Source organism: Euleptes europaea, chromosome 5 (assembly GCF_029931775.1).
Source record: "Euleptes europaea isolate rEulEur1 chromosome 5, rEulEur1.hap1, whole genome shotgun sequence".
Lineage (NCBI taxonomy): Eukaryota > Metazoa > Chordata > Lepidosauria > Squamata > Sphaerodactylidae > Euleptes > Euleptes europaea.
The window spans coordinates 21123255-21145458 of record NC_079316.1 but is presented as its reverse complement, the minus strand read 5'-3'; the positions used below and the strand labels follow the sequence as shown (position 1 = coordinate 21145458).

The following is a 22204-nucleotide window of genomic DNA, read 5'->3' as shown; positions in this document are numbered from 1 at the left end:
AGTTAGCATTCCATTAATTAACAATCTTGCATTCTGTAATTGTGTATTGCCTTTATCCCCATCAAAAATTCCTTCCCACAATCTATTTGGTGTAATACCGTTGTTAGGAAATTCCATGACACGTGCCATGTTTCTGTCCTGAAGAAAAAGAAGAAGAGTCGGTTTTTATATGCCGACTTTCTCTACCACTTAAGGGAGACTCAAACCGGCTTACAATCACCTTCCCTTCCACTCCCCACAACAGACACCCTGTGAGATATGTGGGGCTGAGAGAGCTCTAAGAGAGCTGTAACTTGCCCAAGGTCACCCAGCTGGCTTCATGTGTACGAGTGGGGAAACAAATCCAGTTCACCAGATTAGCCTCTGCCACTCATGTGGAGGAGTGGGGAATCAAAGCCGGTTCTCCAGATCAGAGTCCACCCCTCCAAACCACCGCTCTTAACCACTACACCACACTGGCTCTCTGTAAGGCACCACCTTCTCACTGTGTAATAACTGCTGACATCACCTAATCTGGAAGAGTATCTCCTGCTAAAAGGATTAGTACTTCCAGCACTCCGTACCTCATGGCTGCGTAAAGGCTCCACCGGCTTGCTGTGTCTCCCATGTATCGAGTAGTAGTTAGCATGAGGACAAACTATTGTGTTTATGCCTACTGGGGATGAAGCAATCAACTGCTGCCCCTTCCCACATACCAGTGTTTAGAAAACATGTCTAAATGGGGCTTGGCATGGTTACAGAGACCAGACTTTTAGCATTCAACATAGAAAGAAATTTTATAAAGAAATACAGAGTGCACATATGGTAAGTAAAAGCATCTGACAAAGCAAGGATATAAAGAAAAGATGACATGCAGTCCTCTAACTCTAAACATACCGTAACCAATGTTGTTATTAGGATAGGCTGTTTACTCTTGGAGTTGCAGTATTTAAGTCATCTGTTACCTCAGTTCTCTAGATTCTGGGGTTTTCCCCATTGACCTTTGACACATGGTCAAGGTGGAGTGCCAAAGGCTTAGTACCTCATGGGTTGAGCCAAGATAGCAAAAAGAAGGTGAAGAAGAGGGGGAAAGAGCTTCTTCTTCATATTTAGAGAATTTATATTCTGCTTTTGCCCACCCCCCTCTGGGTCAGTGTTTTCTTTCCTGTTCCCCTCAAAGTGGAGATACAGTCTAGTTGTTGGCTTCCTTCAGTCTCTGTCCTCCAGGTGTGACAATCTGAAGAGTTAGATAGTGAACCTTTTATCTTCCTCTAGCCGGATCCATATACCTATGTAAATGCTTAAATGCTTGGAGCCAGAGGAGAGATGCTCTGAGCCAGAGGAGAGATGACTCATCTCCTCCTCATATATAAGCTAGTTCCAAAGACTGTCACAGTCTAGCTGTACATTTCTGTTTTCCTAGGAGGGAAAATAGCAACTCCCTGGGATCAGTTTAAAAAGGTAAAGGTAAAGGTCCCCTGTGCAAGCACCAGGTCATTCCTGATCCATGGGGTGATGTCACATCCCGACGTTTACTAGGCAGACTTTGTTTACGGGGTGGTTTGCCAGTGCCTTCCCCAGTCGTCTTCCCTTTACCCCCAGCAAGCTGGGTACTCATTTGACCAACCTCGGAAGGATGGAAGGCTGAGTCAACCTAGAGCCGGCTACCTGAGGGATCAAACTCAGGTCGTGAGTAGAGCTTGGACTGCAGTACTGCTGCTTACCACTCTTCACCACGGGGCTCGGTTTAAATTACAGGCGGAAAGGTTGCGACTGAATATTAGGGGGGGGGATTTTTACAATAAGAATTTTTCAACAGTAGAATTGGCTGCCTAAGGAGGTGGTGAGCGCCCCCTCTCTGGCAGTCTTCAAGCAGCGATTGGATGAAGATTTGTCTGGGCTGATCCTGCATTGAGCAGGGAGTTGGACTAGATGGCCTATATGGCCCCTTCCAACTCTGTGATTCTATTCTCTTGATTCTATGGAAATAGGACATTGGCATGGGGGAAAAGCTTGAGTTCCCATTCCCCCACATACCATGGTCCTGATCCAAATGAGGACATGAAGCACCTGGAAGTGGAAACATGGATCCTATGCCTTAACTGCACACACTTCTTGTCAGCCTTTATCAAGGCAGTCTTCCATTGCTGAGTGTGTTCCTCTTGTGCTAAGCACTTTGGGGTCGCTTGATAAACATTGGTATGGATCAAGCGGAAAGGGCTACCACCCAGAGGAAGTGTACTGTGCTGCAGAGCAGTGGTTACCAAGCTTTTCAGGCCACCGCCCCCTTGGTTCCACAAACTCAACCCCAGCGCCCCCCTACCCTACCGTATCAAAAGCATTATTCAAAATAGGGGTTTGCATGACGCACTAAAGAAGATAAGAACAATAAATTTTCTAAACAGTAATAATTAATTGCACATCTATTCAAAATCAAATTAAAACTTTTTAGTTGAAATTTATTCAACAAAACGGACCAACTTGATCCAGTGGTAGCAGCTCTTCAAAGTCTGGAAAAAATTATAATAGTTGCCAACAAATTTGCCAGCATGCTACCATAGCTTGATCTACTGTAAATTAGTGAACAACACAGTTGAAGGAGCCCACCTCTAGTGCCCCCCTGCTTCCCCCTTGCCTCTCAGTGCCCCCTTAGGTAATCCCACCGCCCTCCAGGGGGTGGTGCTGCCCACTTTGGGAACCACTGCTGCAGAGGAATGCCAAAGAGAAGCTCATGCGGAACACAGGCATAGAATCCAAGCCCTCCGTTTCAATGCAGACCGCGCAGTGCACATCTGGCTGATGGGACTTGCAGTGGACAGGTAAGCAGTGTATTGTGTAGTTGGTCCCTCAGCTGGAAGAATAATGGGTATGTAAATTTTGTTGCAATTTTTATATTAAATGAAGCCACTAGATCTAATCTCTTCTGTGTCCTTACTGCTCTCTCTTTGCTGTCAAGTCAGTTTCTGCACTTTCTGGCGGCTGCTCCATCAGTTTCTGCGTTCCCCTCCGTGTCAGTCAGTTATTCTTAATGCAAGCTCTCCCCATTCCTTTACTTCGTTAGACACTGAAACACATAATCGTCTCAAAAGCACCTGTATTTGACATCATACTTTAGCTTAGCAGCATATTAAGGTTTTATGACTTGAAAACTGAAAGATTACTGAACAAATTCTACAGTTGGATTGATCTGCAAAGTGCAGAACTGCCAGATACTCTTTTCACATTTCATCAGTGGCTATAAACATCAAATGCAAAATCACGTGCAGGGTTACCACCCTCCAGGAATTACAGCTGATTTTCAGACTACTACGTTTCCCTGGAGGAAACGTCAGCTTCAGAGAGCACACTCTATGGCAGGGGGTCCCTAACATAGTGCCCATGGATGCCACGGGGCCCACTGACACCTTTCCTGGTTGTTGTTTTTTAGAAAGTGGGTGGGGCTTTTACCCAGCATTGGGTATTGGAGATCCAATTGTCTGTGCAGTGGCAGCTGCCACCACAATGTTGAGAATCAGTGTGGTGTAGTGGTTGAGAGCAGTGGTTGGAGCGGTGGACTCTAATCTAGAGAACCAGGTTTGATTCCCCACTCCTCCACATGAGCAGTGGACGCTAATCTGGTGAACTGGATTGGTTTCCCCACTCCTACACATGAAGCCAGCAGGGTGACCTTGGGCAAGTTACATCTTGGTTAGAGCTCTCTCAGCCCCACCCACCTCACAGGTTGTCTGTTGTGGGGAGGAGAAGGGAAGGCGATTGTAAGCCAGTTTGAGTCTTCCTTAAGTGATAGAGAAAGTCGGCATATAAAAACCAACTCTTCTTCTCTCTCACTTCTCTTTCCCACTGTATTTTTTAAATCACCCCTCTTCTCCCCTGTACATGGGCTTCCTCAGTGTGGTTGGCTTCGCCTCCTGTGGCAGCCACTGTGTCCGAATTACAAAGGTGCCCACAAGCTCAAAAAGGTTGGAGACCCCTGCTCTAAACATTACATTCCTGCTGAGCTCTCTCCCCAGGCACTGTCAAATTTCCAGGAATTTTCCAAGCCAGAGTTGGCAACCCTAGTTACATCGGAGGATTCAAGTCAAGAGAGCCAGTGTGGGGTAGTAGTGAGAATGTTGGACTAGGCTCTAGGAGACCCACGTTCGAATCTTGACTCTGCCAGCTTTCTTGGTGAACTTGAGCCAGCCGTACTGTATCAGCCTAACTTACCTCACAGGGTTATTGTGAGGATAAAATGGAATACAGGAGAATGATGTTGTAAACTACTTTGGGTCCCTGTGGGGGAGAAAGTTGGGGTATGAATTCAGTAAATAAATGTATCATAATAAATAAGAAATGACAGTACACTTTTTATGGCTGGCATAAATGTTAGTCAACCATGAAGTCGCTACAAGAAGAATACCCCAGATAGTAGATTTTTAAAGATGGTTGATTTTTTTTAAAAAAAATCAGTCCTCTTGTGTAAAACTTACAATTACATATACTATCGAGGCATACAAGTCATGAATATAGTAACCTGTGTAACTTATATTTGGCTCAGCATCCTCCAGGAAAGGTATTCTGAACAGAGTATATAATCCTACCAGGTGATACCAGGTAAGAATGAAGAAAAGCAGACATGAAAACAGGCGAAAACCCCCCCCCCACACACACACACACTCTGCTGACAGGATTCACTTCACTGCATCTTATGAAGTGGACTCAAGCCCAGGAAAACTTGTCCTGCAATAAATACATTAGTCGAAGTTGCCCTAAGACACTCCTTTTTGTTCTTTTGTTGCATCTCTTTCCTTGACCCTGACCTGGATAGTCCAGGCTAGCCCGATCTCATCAGCTCTTGGAAGCTAAGCAGGGTCAGCCCTGGTTAGGGTTGCCAACCTCCAGGTAGTAGCTGGAGATCTGCTGCTATTACAACTGACCTCCAGCTGACAGAGATCCTTTCCCCTGGAGAAAATGGCCGCTTTGGCAATTGGACTCTGTGGCATTGAAGTCCCTCCCCTCCCCAAACCCTGCCTCCACAGGGTCCCACCGGTGGTGAAGAGGCACCTGGCATCCCTAGCCCTGGTTATTATTTGGAAGGGAGAGCCAGTGTGGTGAAGTGGTTAAGGTGTTGGGACTAGGATCTGAGAGAAACCCAGAGTCGGATCCCCATGCTTCCATGGAAACTTGCTAGGTGACCTTGGGCGAGTCAAACACTCTCAGCCTCAACCCTGGCAAGAATTTGGATGGGATACCTCCAAGGAATACCAGGGCATCAAGCAGAGGTAGGCTATGGCAAATCACCTCTGAACATCTCTTGCCTTGGAAATCCATAAGTAGGCTGTGACTTGAAGCCCCCCCCCCATTGTCAGTCTTTAAGATGCCATAAGATGCTTCTTTTGTTCTTGTGTTGCATCTTTTTCCTTGGCCTGATACAGCAGCCTGATTATTAACAGGAGAGGAAGCAAGTCTTATTTTTTTTTATGGCTATCGAGGCAGGAAAATTAAGGATTCTTGCTGGGAGTAATGGAGGAAGGTGGCAGGAGGCCAAATTTGATGATCCGGCACTTGCTGTTTGTCCTCATCTTTCCATCTGCCACTTAATCGTGAAATTCAGTCTGCAAGCATCCCTCCTGCTGAAGAGATGCTAGTCAAAACTTTCTGCAGGGCGTGGAGTTCCACAAAGCTGCATCCAAGACGCCAGATTTCTTGCTCTTAAGTCAGATATGGGGGTGGGACTCAGAACTTTTCACTTTTTTGTTGGCTGTGAGAATGTTTAAGTTCCATTTTGCACAGTTTTCAGTGTGACAGCAATTATCAGGACACAAAAACATCTCGGATGGGTTATGACAGGAGTCCCTAACCTTTTTTTAGCTTGGGGGTATCTTTGGAATTCTAACGCAGGCTGATGGGTGCAACTACAAAATGGCTGCCATGGGAGGTGGAGCTAACCACAAAATGGCCACCACAGAGGTTAAAACAATATAGCTCAAGCAAGTGAGTCAAGTTGTATGTTTTGTTGGGGGTCTGAATTTGACCTGCAAAATTTCTTTTGAACCCAAACATAGGGTAGCCAACCTCCAGGTAGTAAACAAAGAACGTATTCGTGCTAAGTGAAGCTATGCAAGTGAAGCTATCTCAGTCTTTCCTCACCTAGAGGAGTTATTGTAAACTGTTATTGTATTTGGTTTGGTGTTATACTTTTGGCACTGAATATAGTACATTTTTGAATTGCATATATGTATAATTATAGTGCATTATTATAGTAATTCTATTGGCCACCGTGCTGATTTTCTTTTTGCATAACCTGAAGATCTCCTGCTATTACAACTGATCTCCAGCTGATAGAGATCAGTTCACCTGGAGAAAATGGCCACTTTGACAATTGGACTCTATGCCATTGATGTTCCCTCCCCTCTCCAAACCCCACCCACCTCAGGCTCTGCCCCAAAAACCTCCCGCAGGTGGTGAAGAAGGACCTGGCAACCCTACCCAAACAGGACTATCCCTTTTCACACTAAATGTAAAGTAAAACTTGCCCAGTGACTATCCTCCAGAATTTCTTGGATTTTGAGGGAGGGGCCATGGGAGGTTGGCTATCTAATGCCAGCTCACACTGTGCTACAAAAAAGGTGAAATATTCCTAATCAATATGTGTTTTCTAATGCCATTAATAAAAGAAATATGCATCCAGCTGAGAAAAGTAATTGCATGCTGAGAAATTCCTATTTAATACAGAGAGACTTATACAGTTATTGTATTCTGTTCTGATTTTTGCATACTTTAAAAAGGAATTCTCTTAGTAGTACAGGGCTTTTGTAAAGGTTGTTTCCATGTCTATTTATAAAGAGGTATGTTACTATAAAGAGGAGAGCCAACGTGGTGTAGTGGTTAAGAGCGGTGGTTAGTTCTCTGGACTGTAATCCTGATGCTGGATTCTCTTTGCAACCTCACTATATATATATATCTGGAGAGCCGGGTTTGATTCCCCACTCCTCCATATGAGCAGCAGACTCTAATCTGATGAGCCGGTTGGTTTCCCCACTCCTGCACATGAAGCCAGCTGGGTGACCTTGGACTAATCACAGCTCTCTTAGAGACTGTCAGCCTCACCCACCTCACAGGATGTCTGTTGTGGGGAGGGGAAGGGAAAGCGATTGTAAGCTGGTTTGAGTCTCCCTTAAGTGGTAGAGAAAGTCGGCATATAAAAACCAACTCTACTTCTCCTTTTTCATAAGAGAAGTACATTAAGTGTGAAGGAGCAGACTGCTGCCAAAGGAGATACACAGTGTCCTCCAAATACAGTTTCTCCTATCTAAACCCATTGACTTAAATAGGTTTTGGGTATAATTATCCTTAGGATTACATTGTAAACCACCTGTCTGCTTGTTTACCCATGAACACTTTGACCCCTTACAGAGTCACTGAACTTCAGTAATGGGTCAGCCTTATTTTACTCACTGTGGACTCCCTTTAGAAAGTCAGGATTAGGGGCCTATTCAAACATTATTTTCCCTCCACCATAAAACTGTCCCCAGGGCAGGCTGAAAACAGGCTACATAATTATAGAATGCACGAATATATAATTCTAACATTTTGAATCCACCTTTCCACGGTGGCCATGGCAATGAATTAATCTGTACAGGCATAAAAACACCAAGAGATTTATTTTTTTTTCTGTTTTTTCTCTCTCAGTGGGGGACAATCCTGAAGGATATTAATGACCAGATGTTTCCTAAGATGAACATCAGATACAGGGTGGAAGGTTGAATGTCTCCTTTCCTTTACTGTTTTGTGAAACTGCGTAATGCCATGTTAATACCTGGGGAAGAGAGGACTATCATCGTACAAGGTCGCACTGTCATTATGACAGCTGAACTCAATACTGACAAGCTGTTTTTGGGTCTGCAGCTATATTGTTCGTAGTTTCCAAGAAATCACTTTGGAGACCATGAAAAGCTGTATGATCAATGTGAACTTTGACTTTGACAGAGCAAAGACAGTTTTTTTTTTCAAAATGTGCCTTTTTACATATATATTTCAAATTTGGTATTCGAGTTGATTAAATCAGACTAGAATCAGAGGATTAACTGTGCTATAAACATCATTTGTATCAACTGGACTTTTAGATTTCTGGCTTCAGATATTGGTTTGGAATGGAAACTGCTTTGGGTGACCTTTACCAGAATAAATAATTTAGAATATTAATTCACTACTTTCTTCCCCTAAAGGACATGCATGTACACACATGAAACTGCCTTATACTGAATCAGACTAAGGTTGTCAGGTCCCTCTTTGCTATTGGTGGGAGGTTTGGGGGCGGAGCCTGAGGAGGGCGGGGTTTGGGAGGGGAGGGACTTCAATGCCATAGAGTTCAATGGCCGAAGTGGCCATTTTCTCCAGGTGAACTGATCTCTATCGGCTGGAGATCAGTTGAATTAGCAGGAGATCTTCTGCTATTATCTGGCAGTTGGCAATCCTAAATCAGACCCTTAGTCCATCAAGGTTAGTATTGTCTACTCAGACTGGCATTGGCTCTCCAGGGACTCAAGCACAGGTCTTTCACATCTCCTACTACTCCCTGATCCTTTCAACTGGAGATGCCAAGGATTTAACCTGGGACCTTCTGCATGCCAAGCAGATGTTCTACTGCTGAACCATGGCCCCTTCCCAAAGTGGCTTACAATATTAATAAACACAGTGAAAATACTATAGAAAAATACAATTTAGACAAAACAAGAAGAAAGTAACCAACTGTAACTTGGGCTGATGCTGAATTCAGTGGTCCAGTGCGTTGCAGGGTGCACATCATGGGCTAAGAGCGAAGGGCCAAGAGTCCTTTGGTGCTTGCCCTTCACCTCATGCCCAAGGACTCACAGCCTGCCCAAGTTTATACCCAGAGACAGGGAGAGCAGAACAAAAGCACAGCTTAGGTGTTGAAGATGGCAGCAGTGATGGTTCTCCCGTTCTGTCCTCCCTGAACAAAAGAGTGTTTGTAACTCTGCTGACTCTCCTGGGTCTGTTATTGACCTTCTAGCAATGACTATGCTGTCCCTCCAGGCTATTTTTGTAGACTGGGAGTTGCAGGCTCCACACGCAGCCTGTCTGGAAATTAGATGGTGGTTCTCAGGACTGCTGCTTTCCCCATGGGACTTGTCCTACAGGGTTTGAAAGGCTTTTATGCTGTTGTCTATAAATAATCCTTATTTCATAGGATTTTCCCCTCTGTGCCTGTTTGGCTGGTATCTTCATTTCTGATGCCCTTCCTAGTCCATGCCCCATTTCTAGGACACACACACAAAAAATCTTGGCAATATGCCAGGGAGGGGAGCTGGGTGTAGTTTGGGATATTGTTTTGTTATTAGCTCTCATCAAAGAAATGGTTGGCAACTTCTGGCTTAGGAGGATTCTCCAGCTACACCTGTTCTCATAAAAGGGTCATCCAGACCCTGTAAAACGTGTCTTGGTAACTTCAGGCTGAACTATTGATTCATGCTCTACAGGGCAGCCTTCGAAAATGTGCGAGAAATTTGCAGCTCAGAATGCAGTTGCCTGGTTGATGATGTGAATGAAACAAACCAGCACAAATGAAATATAAAAGTGAATACAAAAAGTGGTAAAGGAATACAAAATTGCAATAGAATATAGATAAAATCAGAGAATCTAAACTTTATGCTATTAAAATTGTATTTGTATTTCACTTTCTGTATTAACTTCTGTACTTTGTTCATTTTGGATTGTTTTTCTCAACCTTTTGGTTACCTAATTCATTTAACTTTAACCTGGTGGCCCAGGCTAGCCCGATCTCATCAGATCTCAGAAGCTAAGCAGGATTGGCCTTGGTTAACATTAGGATGGGAGAACAGCAAGGAAGTCTAGAGTGGCTATGCAGAAGCAGGCCATGACAAACCACCTCTGAATGTCTCTAACCTTGAAACCCTATGGGTCACTAAGTCAGCTGCATGTTGACCGTGACTTTCCACCACTACCACCAGTTCATTTAGGTTTGGTCTTTCCCCCTTTGTTTTATTCTTGTTGATAATGGGGGTGAGCCAGTTAAAAAAAAAAGCTTCATGTTGATGCTGAAAAAATTATACTGGTTCCTGACTGGTTTCCAACTACCGTGTTGGTTTTAACATTTAAAACCCTACGTAATCAAGGAATGAGTTAGCTAATGTAATGCCTTCTTCTGTACTGACTTTTCTCTACACTGAGATCCTGAAAAGATAGCTGAAGTCTCCTTCCTTGTCTCGGAGAAGATCGAGGACAGACAAGGAACAGGTCTTTCTTGGCAGCAATGACCTGCCTTTGAAGAAGAAGAGTTGGTTTTTATATGCCGACTTTCTCTACCACTTAAGGGAGACTCAAACCGGCTTTCAGTCATCTTCCCTTCCCTTCCCCATAACAGACACCCTGTGAGGTGGGTGAGGCTGAGAGTGTGTGACTTGCCCAAGGTCACCCAGCTGGCTTTGTGTGTAGGAGTGGGGAAACCATCCAGGTTCACCAGATTAGCCTCCGCTGCTCATGTGAAGGAGTAGGGAATCAAACCCAGTTCTCCAGCTCAAAATCCACCGCTCCAAACCACTGCTCGTAACCACTACACTACACTATTCCTTGCTCCAGGAATCCTGCCAAGATTATTCCATCCTCACCTTCCAAAGACAGGAAAGAGCCATTTAAACTGATAATTCCTTTGCAGCGTTGCTGTTTAATTGGAAAGTTGTTGGGATGGTTTCTGGTCTGTATGAAAATATGCAGTGTGAAAGATACGTGTGTTAGACCCTGATAATTTTTGACATTTCTGGGGCTTGTTTGGTGTGGTGGTGCTACAGTTGGGAGATTGTTCATTTTTGAGTATGTGTATGTGTTTCATATTGATATTGGTGCACTAAAGCAGGAAAATTTGGGTCGATTAGCAGTGAATTTCCAACCCCTCTCTAGGGAAACCAGGTAATGTTTGAAAACATTTCTTACATCATAGTGAGCATTGCCTTTTTCTGGAAGGCAACAGAAACACGGGCCGCATAGCTACTTCCAGAAGAAGAGTGGAAAGGCAGCTCTGGAGACCTTGCTATCTCAGAACTAAGTGGATTTCTTGAGGCACATTTTCACGTGTCTTCTCCAAGAAATCTTGTGTATCTTTATTTCATAATGTGAGAAGCAGCCTTTACATGGGTTGTTTTGTGCAATGGGACAATATCCCTGTGCTCAATTAAAAAAAAAACACTTTGCATTTTTGCGAGCATCTTTGTTTGATGTTCAAAAATGTTCAGGCATTTGCAAGCATCCAACTGAAATGTTTTGCAAAATGTGTGGCACGTGTATGCACAGAAGTACTATGCATACTAGTACTCCACACTTGCTCCACTCCCATGTCATAAACTTTAACTTTCTGAAGGTGGGGCAATCTGCTACATGGACGGGCTCTTTAAAATACTAGCTTCGACTGGGGACATTCTGTTCTGTGAGTTGTTTTCCCCACCTTCTCCAGCATTTGCTGGCCTTCATGGGAACTGTTGCCTTTTGTGGTTGAATCTGAAGACTGAGGAAGTGGCAGTTTCCCATCAGTTCTAGCAATCCAGTAAACTCTGCGCATTTGGCAGTATCAGCTACTGGCCAGCTGCCTAAGTGATGAGGAATGCCACCTACAGCACAGATACAGATACGCTCAAAATACTGCTTTGTATAAATTGTGAACAAAATCACCAGTGCACAACCCAAGAGAAAATTAGCATTGCAAGCAGGGTAACACTGATTTTAAAAGGTAAAAGTAGTCCCCTGTGCAAGCACCAGGTCATTACTGACCCATAGGGTGACGTCACATCCCAACGTTTACTAGGCAGACTATATTTACGGGGTATTAGGTAAGGGCATGAAAATTAAATAGCCAATATTATAATGTCTCTGTATTGATCTATAGTGCAGTCTCATTTGGAATACTGTGTGCAGTTCTAGTAACTGTATCTCAAAAAGGACATTGCAGAACTGGAAAAAGTACAGAAGAGGGCAAACAAGATGATTAGGGGGTTGGAGCACCTTATCTATGAGGGAAGGCTGAAGAGTCTGGGACTTCTCCATTTAGAAAAGAGACAGCTAAGAGGGGACATGATAGAGGTTTGTAAAATTATGCATAGGGTGGAGAGAGAATATTTTCTTCCTCTCCCGAAATACGAGAACTCAAGGGCATCCAATGAAGCTGATGGGCAGTAGAATCAGGACAGACAAAAGGAAATACTTCTTTTCACAGTGAGTGATAAAAATGTGGAATTCGCAGCCAGAGGATGTTGTGATGGCCACAGGCATGGATGGTTTTGAAAGGGGGTTAGACAGATTCATTGAGGATAGGTCTATCGGCGGCTTCTAGCCATGGTGACTAAAGGGAACCTCCACATTCAGAGGCAGTAAACCTCTGAATACCAGTGCCAGGAGGCAACATTGGAGAAGGACTTGTCCTCTGTGCCCTGTTGTTGGACCTTCAGAGGAACGGGTTGACCACTGGGACAGGGTTCTGGACTAGATGGACCACTGGTCTGATCCAGCAGGGCTCTTCTTAGGTTGTTATGGTGGAGAAAAGCATGGTGCATAACTTAAGTGTGTGTATATTATTCTAAAATGTATATTGGAATATACTTCCAAAAGAAAGGGTGAGTAAAGTGTTTTATAATTCTACAATCTATTTGTTTACTAAATATTGGTGTGCAGCTAAATGTAATTTACCTGATTTTTTTTCCCAGTAGGGTAGCCACCTTGGTCTGCAACGGGAGAGCTAGATTCGAATCCAGTAGCATTTTAGGTTCGACTCCAGATATCTGATGAAGGGAGCTTCGACTCTCAAGAGCAGGGGTGGGGAACGTCAGGCCCGGGGGCCATATGCGGCCCCCGAGGACATTTTTTGTGGCCCTCGGGAGCTCTGGGACCCTGCTGCAGAGGTGGGGCGCAGGCCGGCCCTCCCAGAGGGTGTTCCTGGCACCACGGCTTACAGCGGCGCTGCGGTGCCCTTTGGACCTCCTCTCGCTGACTGTCGGCTGTTGAGCAGCGAGAGGGAGGGGGAAAGAGGCTGGTGGCTCCCGGCGGCAAAGCATGCATGCAGGAGCCGATTGGGCTTTTGGGGGGGGGGGCTTTTGTGGACTCTGGGGAGGAGAGGGCATGGAGACTGGGGCCCGGTCGCATGGGGCTCTGTGCGCCGCCGGGTGTGTGTGGGCAGGGGAGGCTAGGGCCCAGTCGCGTGGGGCCAGCGGGTGTGTGTGTGTGTGTGGGGGGGAAGGCTTTTCTCTCTTTTCTTCCTCTTTTTCTGTCACTTTTTCTCCTTTCTCTCCCTCTTTCTCCCTCTTTTTCTGTCTCTGTCTTTGTCTCCCTCCGTCCTTTTCTTTGTCTCCCTCCGTCCTTTTCTTTCTCCCTCTCTCTCCATTTCTTTCTCCCTTTCTCTCCCTTTCTCCCTCCCTCCCTTTTCCTCTTTCTGTTTTCCTTCCTCCCTTACCGATCAACTGTGGGCTGCGCCTCCCTGGCACCTCGTTTGCTCGGGCCCACTGCTGGCTGCCCTTCCACCTGGGAGGGGGGAGTGGGGGCACCCCGCAGGCCTTCTCTGTGTGGCCTCCCCTGGGGTTGCCAACCTCCAGGTGGTGGCTGGAGACCTGGCAACCCTCGCCTCTTCCCCCCCACACCGGGAGATCTACACCTGGTATGGCCCCTGAATGATGTCATAAATGTGCAAATGGCCCTTGGCAGGAAAAAGGTTCCCCGCCCTGCTCAAGAGTGTATACCCCCAAAAATCTTGTCGCTCTCCAAGGTGCTACTGGACTCCAATCTAGCTGTTTTGCTTTTCTCTGAAATTCTTCCTTCTGGGTCTCAACACATGAAGTGCAGGAACCCTGCTGAATGAGAGCAAAAGTTCACTAAATAACATCCAGCTTTTTCACCCAAGTGTCACCCATAGCTTTTTTTGTGGGGAGAGCAAGTGAACCCTATTTCAGCAGCAGAAAAGCTGGTCGGATCCAGCCCCCTGTTTCCACCAGGTGCCTCTAGCACGCACAGCATAAAGGCCACGGTCTTTCCCTGAATCTGTGGCACTCTGTCATAGCATGGATTGGATCCTAATGACCTCAAATGGATTTCTGCCAGCAGAACAGGAATTCCCCCAACATTGGCAGAAAAATTACTAAAAGGGGGCCCATTGTGAACTTAAAGAGACACACACAGAGATGCATACACTCTGGCACAAGCAGAAGCGCCTGCCTTTTTTTTGGGGGGGGATATATTGATTCTTTCAAATCAAGGGTTATAAACATGATAAAATAAATATTATTTCCTGATTCTCATTGGAGGACATGATTGCATTTTTGACAGATGTGGATAATTTATGCATCAAGACTCGAGCATAATGGTAAGGGCTGCTAAACCTTGTGGCCAATCATCCAGACATTGTGGCCTGCACGATGCTTGTGTTTGCAGTTCCCAGTAGGTAGCAAACACAGAACAGTTGTCGAAGCACCCGGCAGATCATCTTTTCTAGCTGGCGGACTGTGTTCTAGTTGTCAGGGTGACGCATCCAGTCTTGCGATGCTGATTTTGTATCCTGTGATATATCCTGAGCCTAACCTTCATGCATGAACTGACCCTAGAAGCTAAAATGACTAAACTGAGGCTGTCGTATTTTGGTCATGTCATGAGATGACAAGAGTCACTGGAAAAGACAATCATGCTAGGAAAGGTTGAGGGCACCAGGAAAAGAGGAAGACCCAACAAGAGATGGATTGACTCAATAAAGGAAGCCACAGCCTTCCATTTGCAAGATCTGAACAAGGCTGTCAGAGATAGGACATTTTGGAGGACTTTCATTCATAGGGTCGCCATGAGTCGGAAGCGACTTGACAACACTTAACACACACACACAACCTTCATGAAATGCTTCTCATTGCAGATGTAAACGAATGTGCTGTTGAGAACGGAGGCTGCCAGGAGGTGTGCTGCAATACATTTGGTAGCTTCTATTGCAAATGCCCAGTAGGCCAAAAACTGGGAGAAGATGAGAAATCCTGTGAAGGACTGTGTAGAGCCTCTGGTAGGATCGGTTATGAAGGAACCCTTTCCTGAATGAAAGCAAGTGGGCTGTTTTGGGTTTTTTTGAAATCAGTTTAGTGGTTTATGTATATTATTTATAGTCTGCCTTTTTCCCAGGGACTCAAGGAGGATTACACATAGTGAGTCAATACAATCAACAAAATGGGACATTCAGTAACCAGTGCATAGTGAGTCAGTACATTCAACAAAAAGGGGGCATTCAGTAACCAATGAAATTAGGATTGTAGAAGTCTGGAGCCACCAGAAAGAACTGAAGCACTGCATAAGCATTAACATGACACATTAAGCGGTACAGAAATTGCATAATAGGATCCTACTTAGAATAAGCTATATGTAGCTGTATAGACCACAGCCTCAATCATTTATCCACTTAAGTTTGGGAACTCTTTTGTACAGTGTTCAAACTGTTCAAACAGTTTCCTTTAGGATGCAAATATGTATTTAGATACTAAAGATGCCGTTATAAGGACACTTCAAAAGGGCTTTTGCAAATGGGAAGAGTTTGCATATCATTTGCATTACTTTGTCGGCGATCCTGTTTTTTTCCTTGTTAGCCTGCCGATGAGGATTCGTCTTAAATATATCAAGCAGCACCCAGTAATTTTAGGCACTTTGTCAATAAACTAGGGTGGTGATCTGGTTTTAGGGAGCATTTCCAGATTGGTAGCCATATTAGGCTGTAGCCACAAAATAAAACAGGAGTTCAGTGGGCACCTGAAAGAGTAACACAATTTGTTCCAATGTGAGTTTGTGTGAGTCAGAGCCCAGTTCGTCAGATGTACTGAAGTGTTCATCCTTTAAGCAGAAATATTTCAACTCAAGGCAGCAAACTACAGCTGTCTACAGCTTCTAGTGGAAATACTTTCCACCTAACTGATGTACACTCCATGCCATCTGATGAAGTGGGCTCCGTCTTATGAAAGCTCATTCTGGGATAAATATTGTCAGTCTTTAAGTTGATTCCGGGGCCCTTCTTTATTTTGGTTGCAGGGATTCTCTCTTCAAAATATGCCAGTGAAGCGGTTCAGTTGCCTCTCCCCAGTGCCTCTCCAGTCCTGTTTGAACACTGGATATAAAGTGTGGAGGACTGACATGAGGTTACATCATGTGTGTCTTCCACGTTTCACCTCTGACATGGAACATGGCAGTTTGTTTCCACCTTGGAGGGTTCATAGTTTCTTCTTCTTTTATTTACAGCTTTTGCATTTTACAAGGTCAGAAGTGTCAGGGACCTGCACAGGCCACTTCTCTCTAGCAAGTTTCAGAGGACCTGGGGAGAATAAAGGTGTGTGCAGTCAGAGTGCAAGAAGGCAGGGGCAAGCTCAGCCCTGCTCTGTGTGCATAAGTCACAGCTGATTTATGGAGATCCTGTAGGGTTTTCAAGGCAAGACAAGTTCAGAGGTGGTTTGCCATTGCCTTTCTCCACGTCATGCCCCTGATATTCCTTGGAGGTCTCCCATCCAAATTCTTGCCAGGGTTGAGGCTGAGCGTGTGAGACGGGCCCGAGGTCACCCAGCAAGTTTCCATGGTGGAGTGGGGATTTGAACCTGGGTTTCCCAGATCCTAGTCCAGCACCTTAACCAGTACACCATGCTGCATAAATCCTACAAGCAGATACTGCTAGGGTTCTGTCCCTGAAATCAGTTCCCATTCACTTGTACACAAATAGGTCAGTGGTGGAGCTTTCCCCTGACCTCACCAAGGTTATTCACATCCCCCAGAATGCCATGTGGAAAGCTCTACAGAAATTGGTTATCTTAACCTTATAATCGCCAATGGATTGCATGGTTTGCAGTGCATTCTAAAATATAACCTTGTGTACCTTGATGATGTCGGCCTCTTAGAATAAACATTAAGCTTACTAATTGGAGAAAGAACATATATCTTTGTGCAGTTCAACTTCCAGTACTTCTTGAGAGCCTTGGGGAGTAATAGGCAGGGAACATTCATGCATTGGCAGCAGCCCTCTTCAGATATGTCATAGAATCATAGAGTTGGAAGGGACCATCAGGGTCATCTAGTCCAACCCCCTGCGCAATGCAGGAAATTCTGAACTACTTCCCCCCCACACCCCCTGTGACTCATACTCTATACTGAGAAGATGGCCAAGGTGCCCTCCCTCTCATGATCTGCCTAAGGCCATAGAATCAGCATTGCTGACAGATGGCCATCTAACCTCTTCTTAAAAACCTCCAGGGAAGGAGAGCTCACCACCTCCCGAGGAAGCCTGTTCCACTGAGGAACCGCTCTGTTAGAAAATTCTTCCTAATGTCTAGATGGAAACTCTTTTGATTTAATTTCAATCTGTTGGTTCTGGTCCGACCTTCTGGGGTAACAGAAAAAAAATGTTTGCACATATCAGGATGTTGGCAGCCACATGTTTGGGGAGTGCGCTGCTTGCAGTCACCATGTTGACTGAACAGGGACTGATAGTTTGCATTCAAGTGCAGCTTTGGTACCTGTGAACCAAGCCCTGGAAAATCCAGTGGTCAGCTTGCTTGCACCAAAGCTGTGGGCACATGCAAAGTACCCTGTTAGGTCAACGTGGTGACGGTGCTTATCAGGAGCAGTTTGCTTTCAGTACATGTGTTTGCTGGCCTCCTGGTACACAGAGACGTGTGAAAGAGGCAAGCGTGAGCTTTCATTTCCCACATGCTTCAGACAAGTTGCCCGAAAATGAATGCAACCTATCCAACCCTACAATACAGGGGGTTACCACACTTTGTATTCCCAGCGATATATTAAGAGTTTGAAAATGTTATAAAAAACATCGCTTTAAAAGGGTTTTGGGATACCACGGCTTATAAATGGTTGGAAGACGTCTTTACAGCTAAAGTGCAAACAGAATTTTTTATAACATTTTCAAACTCTTAATATATCGCTGGGAATACAAGTGCGGTAACCCCCACAGTTTCAGATCCTGTTGTTAGGGTAAGTCAGACAAGGCAGGAAAAGTTCATCTGGTTTTCTTTCTGTGTTGAGCTTTTTTTTAGATGGGAGCAAATCTTTCTCAATCTAATAGCTAGCAATATCTGAAATGAACCACAATGCTTATTTTGCCAAAGGCTTCTTCTTCTTTTTAATTCAGACAGTCTATTTGGGTTGAATTAGAGTCTGCAGTTGACTTGGTAAGAGGAAAAGGATCCTGAGGCATTACTTCTGCTAACAGGTGTTCTCTGTGTTATATTTGGCAGCTTATTCCCTTTCCCCTGAAGTATCCAAAGATAAATTTGCCTTTTACTCTCAAGAGTATTATGAACTCTGGGTCTAATATAACTGGAAATCAGCATAGCCATCTTCTGTGTCAATATAATTTAAGAGTACTAAATAATTTGTTGAAGTGAGGGGGACAGCAGAAATAAACTGATGAACAGTTTAGTTTCTTTTCCTTTAATCCAGGAAAATACATGGCCAAGAGTGTTATATCCTTGATCAAATTTTATGATGTGATTATGCTATATCCCGAACGTAATCTTTATCTTTTTTTTACTCCCTTCTAACTTGCAAACAAATTTCCATTAGCAGAGACATCTGTATTTTTTTTTTAATTACATCATTTATAGTCCACCTTTCTCACTTGGACTCAAGGCTGATTTCACAGAGTGAGTCAGTACAATCAACAGGATGGGGGAAAGGCTGTGGGTCAGTAGTAGAGCATCTACTTGGCATGCAGAAGGTCCCAGGTTCAATCCCCGGCATCTCCAGTTAAAAGGACTAAGCAAGCAGGTGATGTGAAAGACCTCTGCCTGAGACCCTGGAGAGCCGCTGCCGATCTGAATAGACAATACTGACTCTTGGACCAAGGGTCTGATTCAGTATAAGACATGTGTTCATGTATTCAATACAATAGGAGTAGGGTTGTAGAACCAATCAGAAATCTAAAAACAGATCTTAAGCAAAGCATAAGTCAACATGGCACATAAATTGATACAAAAATTACATCGTAGGATCCCAGTTTCAGCAAGCTAAACACAATAGTATAGACCACAGCCCCTAATAATTTAAGTAACTTTGTGGATCATTTAGTACAGAGCAGCTCTATTACCTGCGTAGAAAAGCTCTATTGAATAATTCAGTTTTGCATAGTTTGCAGAAAGCCAGAAGAGCAGGAGCCTTCCTGACCTCCTCAGGCAGGCTGTTCCATAAGGTGGGGACCACAACGGAGAAGGCACCAGTACGAGCAATTGTTGATTTGGCCCATTTGCAGATTGGCACCCGTGGAAGACCTTGCTCAGATGAGCAAAGTTGTGGCGGGTGCATAGAGGGAGAGGCGGTCTCACAAATATGAGGGTCCAACGCCATAAAGGGCTTTGTATGTCATTGCCAACACCTTAAATTGCAATTGCCCGCCTCTGCATAGCAACCACAGACTTCCTCTGTGGTCTTCCATCTAAATACTAACCAGGGCTTACCCTGCTTAACTTCTGAAATCTGACAATACTGGGCTAACCTGGGCCATTTTGGTTCAGGGCCGCAGTTCTAGTTAGATCCCCCGTTTAATTTTTTTGCACATTTCTCTTGATTGCTGACTCACAGAGGTCTCTCTCCCTACTGTATTAAGGCTAGATAGGTGTGTTGTCTTAGCTCTGTCAGAGGGTAAGTGTTTTCAGGAGCCTCTCCATGGCTCTTTTATCATTTAAATTGCCCTTTAATATTAACATTTAGAGAGGCTTAGGCAGTTGCAAGTTGACTTTGGAAGGTCTGCTCTAACAGTCTGAAACCCTCTTCCACAATCAATAGTTTGTTTATAGTGCAAGGTTTTGGATAATCTCACAACACTGGAATGAGCAGTGCTTACATCTGGAAGTAAATTCCAGATGTGAAGTAAATTCCAGTTCAGTGAAGGAACACACAGCTGAATTAAAATGCCGGAGGGGGTGGATTGATTAGCCTCTCAAAACTAAGTCTGCGTTTGCTGTGTTATGACAGTTTTATCTCCCATATCCCACTGCTAGGCAGACAATGAAGAACGTATATATGACAGAGTTTGAAAAATTGGATGCAGGGTTGTGTCTAGCACGGGTGTTTCCATGGAAATGAACAATAAACCCTAATTTGTGGGTTCAGATCTAGGCTCCTTGGTCTTACCTGGGGCTATGGGTTGCCTAAATTTAAAGTTTGCATTTGAATAGCTGTGTTTTTTTTAATTAGCTGGCCATACAGTTAGGGCAAAAAATAAATAAATGCTTGGCCATACCAACAATAACTAGTATTTGGTACTCATTGCAGTGAAATATTGAGGAGATTTATAATAACGGTGCTCCAAAGAAGTATATACCAATTAGTGGAAGATTAATCCACCAGTGGCAAATAGTAGAATGGTCGAGATATGGTACTACATCATGCCTAGGTTTTCTATCCCATTTTGTATTTGATGGAATTTAGGAATGAATTACAAAGGATGAATCACTCTATATCACTACTCCTGTTGCGTAAAGTTAATTAGGTTTTCTAAATCATCAGTTGTAGACAGGTATAGCTGATTTCTGTAACGTTAGGGAAAACCCAACCCACAAAGTACGGTCAGATTGGCCTGGGGAAATGGGGGAAAAGGTAAAACTTCGTTTTCTGTAATTTCATGTGTTACTCATAAGAACATAAGAAAGGCCCTGCTGGATCAGACCAAGGCCCATCAAGTCCAGCAGTCGGTTCACACAGTGGCCAAACAGGTGCCTCTAGGAAGCCCACAAACAAGACGACTGCAGCAGCACCATCCTGCCGGTGTTCCACCGCACCCAAAATAATAGGCATGCTCCTCTGATCCTGGAGAGAAAGGGTATGTATCATGAGTAGTATCCATTTTAGATAATTCACAGTGGGTAGCCGTGTTAGTCTGTCTGCAGTAGTAGAAAAGGGCAAGAGTCCAGTAGCACCTTAAAGACTAACAAAAATATTTTCTGGTAGGGTATGACTATCTGAAGAAGTGAGCTGTGAGCTCACGAAAGCTCATACCCTACCAGAAAATATTTTTGCTAGTCTTTAAGGTGCTCCTGGACTCTTGCCCTTTTCTACTACAGTATCCATTTTGACTAGCAGCCATGGATAGCCCTCTCCTCCATGAACATGCCACTCCCCTGTTAAAGCCTTCCAAGTTGGCAGCCATCATCCCATCCTAGGGCAGGGAGTTCCACAATTTAATTCATCCTTAGTGAGCTCAGTTGCCCTGTGGTGCTTCATGCCTCAGTTCACCTGGAGATCAATTCACCTGGAGAAAATGGCTGCTTTGGCAATTGGACTCTGGCATTGAAGTCCCTCCCTTCCCCAAACCCTGCCCTCCTCAGGCTCCCAAACTAATTTCATTGACTAAAACCCATCCTATTTCAAGATGGATTCCTTCTGCACCTGGTATGAGGCAGGAACACCATGTTGTCAGGGCAACATTAACAGCCACCATTCATTTATATAGTACCTTTTAGTGCAGTCACATGTTTTGCAGTCTTTGTTATTCCCATGTCAGGGTATTTTGGATTTTGTACATTTTGCGATATTTTGTCATAGCTCCCAGTTAACGTTTTAGCTTTTATTGTTGGTCTAGTTCTGCATTCATCTGCAACCTAAAATATCTACAAGCCTTGTGGTTAAAAAAAAAACAAAAACCATAGAAATTGCTACCCCATCCTGTTCTGCTCAAGAGTTCAAGATGCCAGTTCCTCCCACGGCTTGTCTTCTGGAACTGTGACACCAGCTTTAATGCATATGTCTCTCCGTATAACTTTAGAAATTAGCTACAAAGTTCATGACCTCTGTGTGAACTCCCTTCAGTAGGTTGTCGCTTCTAATATGCTTCATCAGGTTTTCTTTCCCATCACATCTCCTGAAGTCAGAGATGAGTGATGACCTGTGATCAATCGTTGATGAAGAAAAAGATCCTTTGTTGTGCTGATCTGTGTAATAGTCCTATGCCCGTAACTTGATCAGTAGACATTCTCAGGGTTTATTTTTATTTTTTTAATCACACCATTTGGCAAATATCCTGACTTTTGAAATGCATAAACTTTAAGACAAATGTGTTCCATTGTGGCCTCAAAGTCAGCTACTTAGCTTCAGTGTTTACTTTGAGAGTGGAAAGGCCACATCTTGATTTTATGACACCCTTATTTTCCAAATAATGAATAATTAAAGTGAGAAGTTCCAGAGTGCTAGCTGTATTATCGTGCTATCATATGCAGTG

General features: G+C 44.3%; 1 protein-coding gene across 1 annotated transcript in view; it reads left to right on the top strand.

Moving 5' to 3' along the window:
- LOC130478222 (multiple epidermal growth factor-like domains protein 6) overlaps nt 1-22204 on the top strand; it is a 239285-nt gene that overhangs the window by 92745 nt on the left and 124336 nt on the right. The window contains 1 exon segment of the mRNA XM_056850373.1: nt 14873-15013. Within this exon segment, the coding sequence (XP_056706351.1) occupies nt 14873-15013 (141 nt within the window).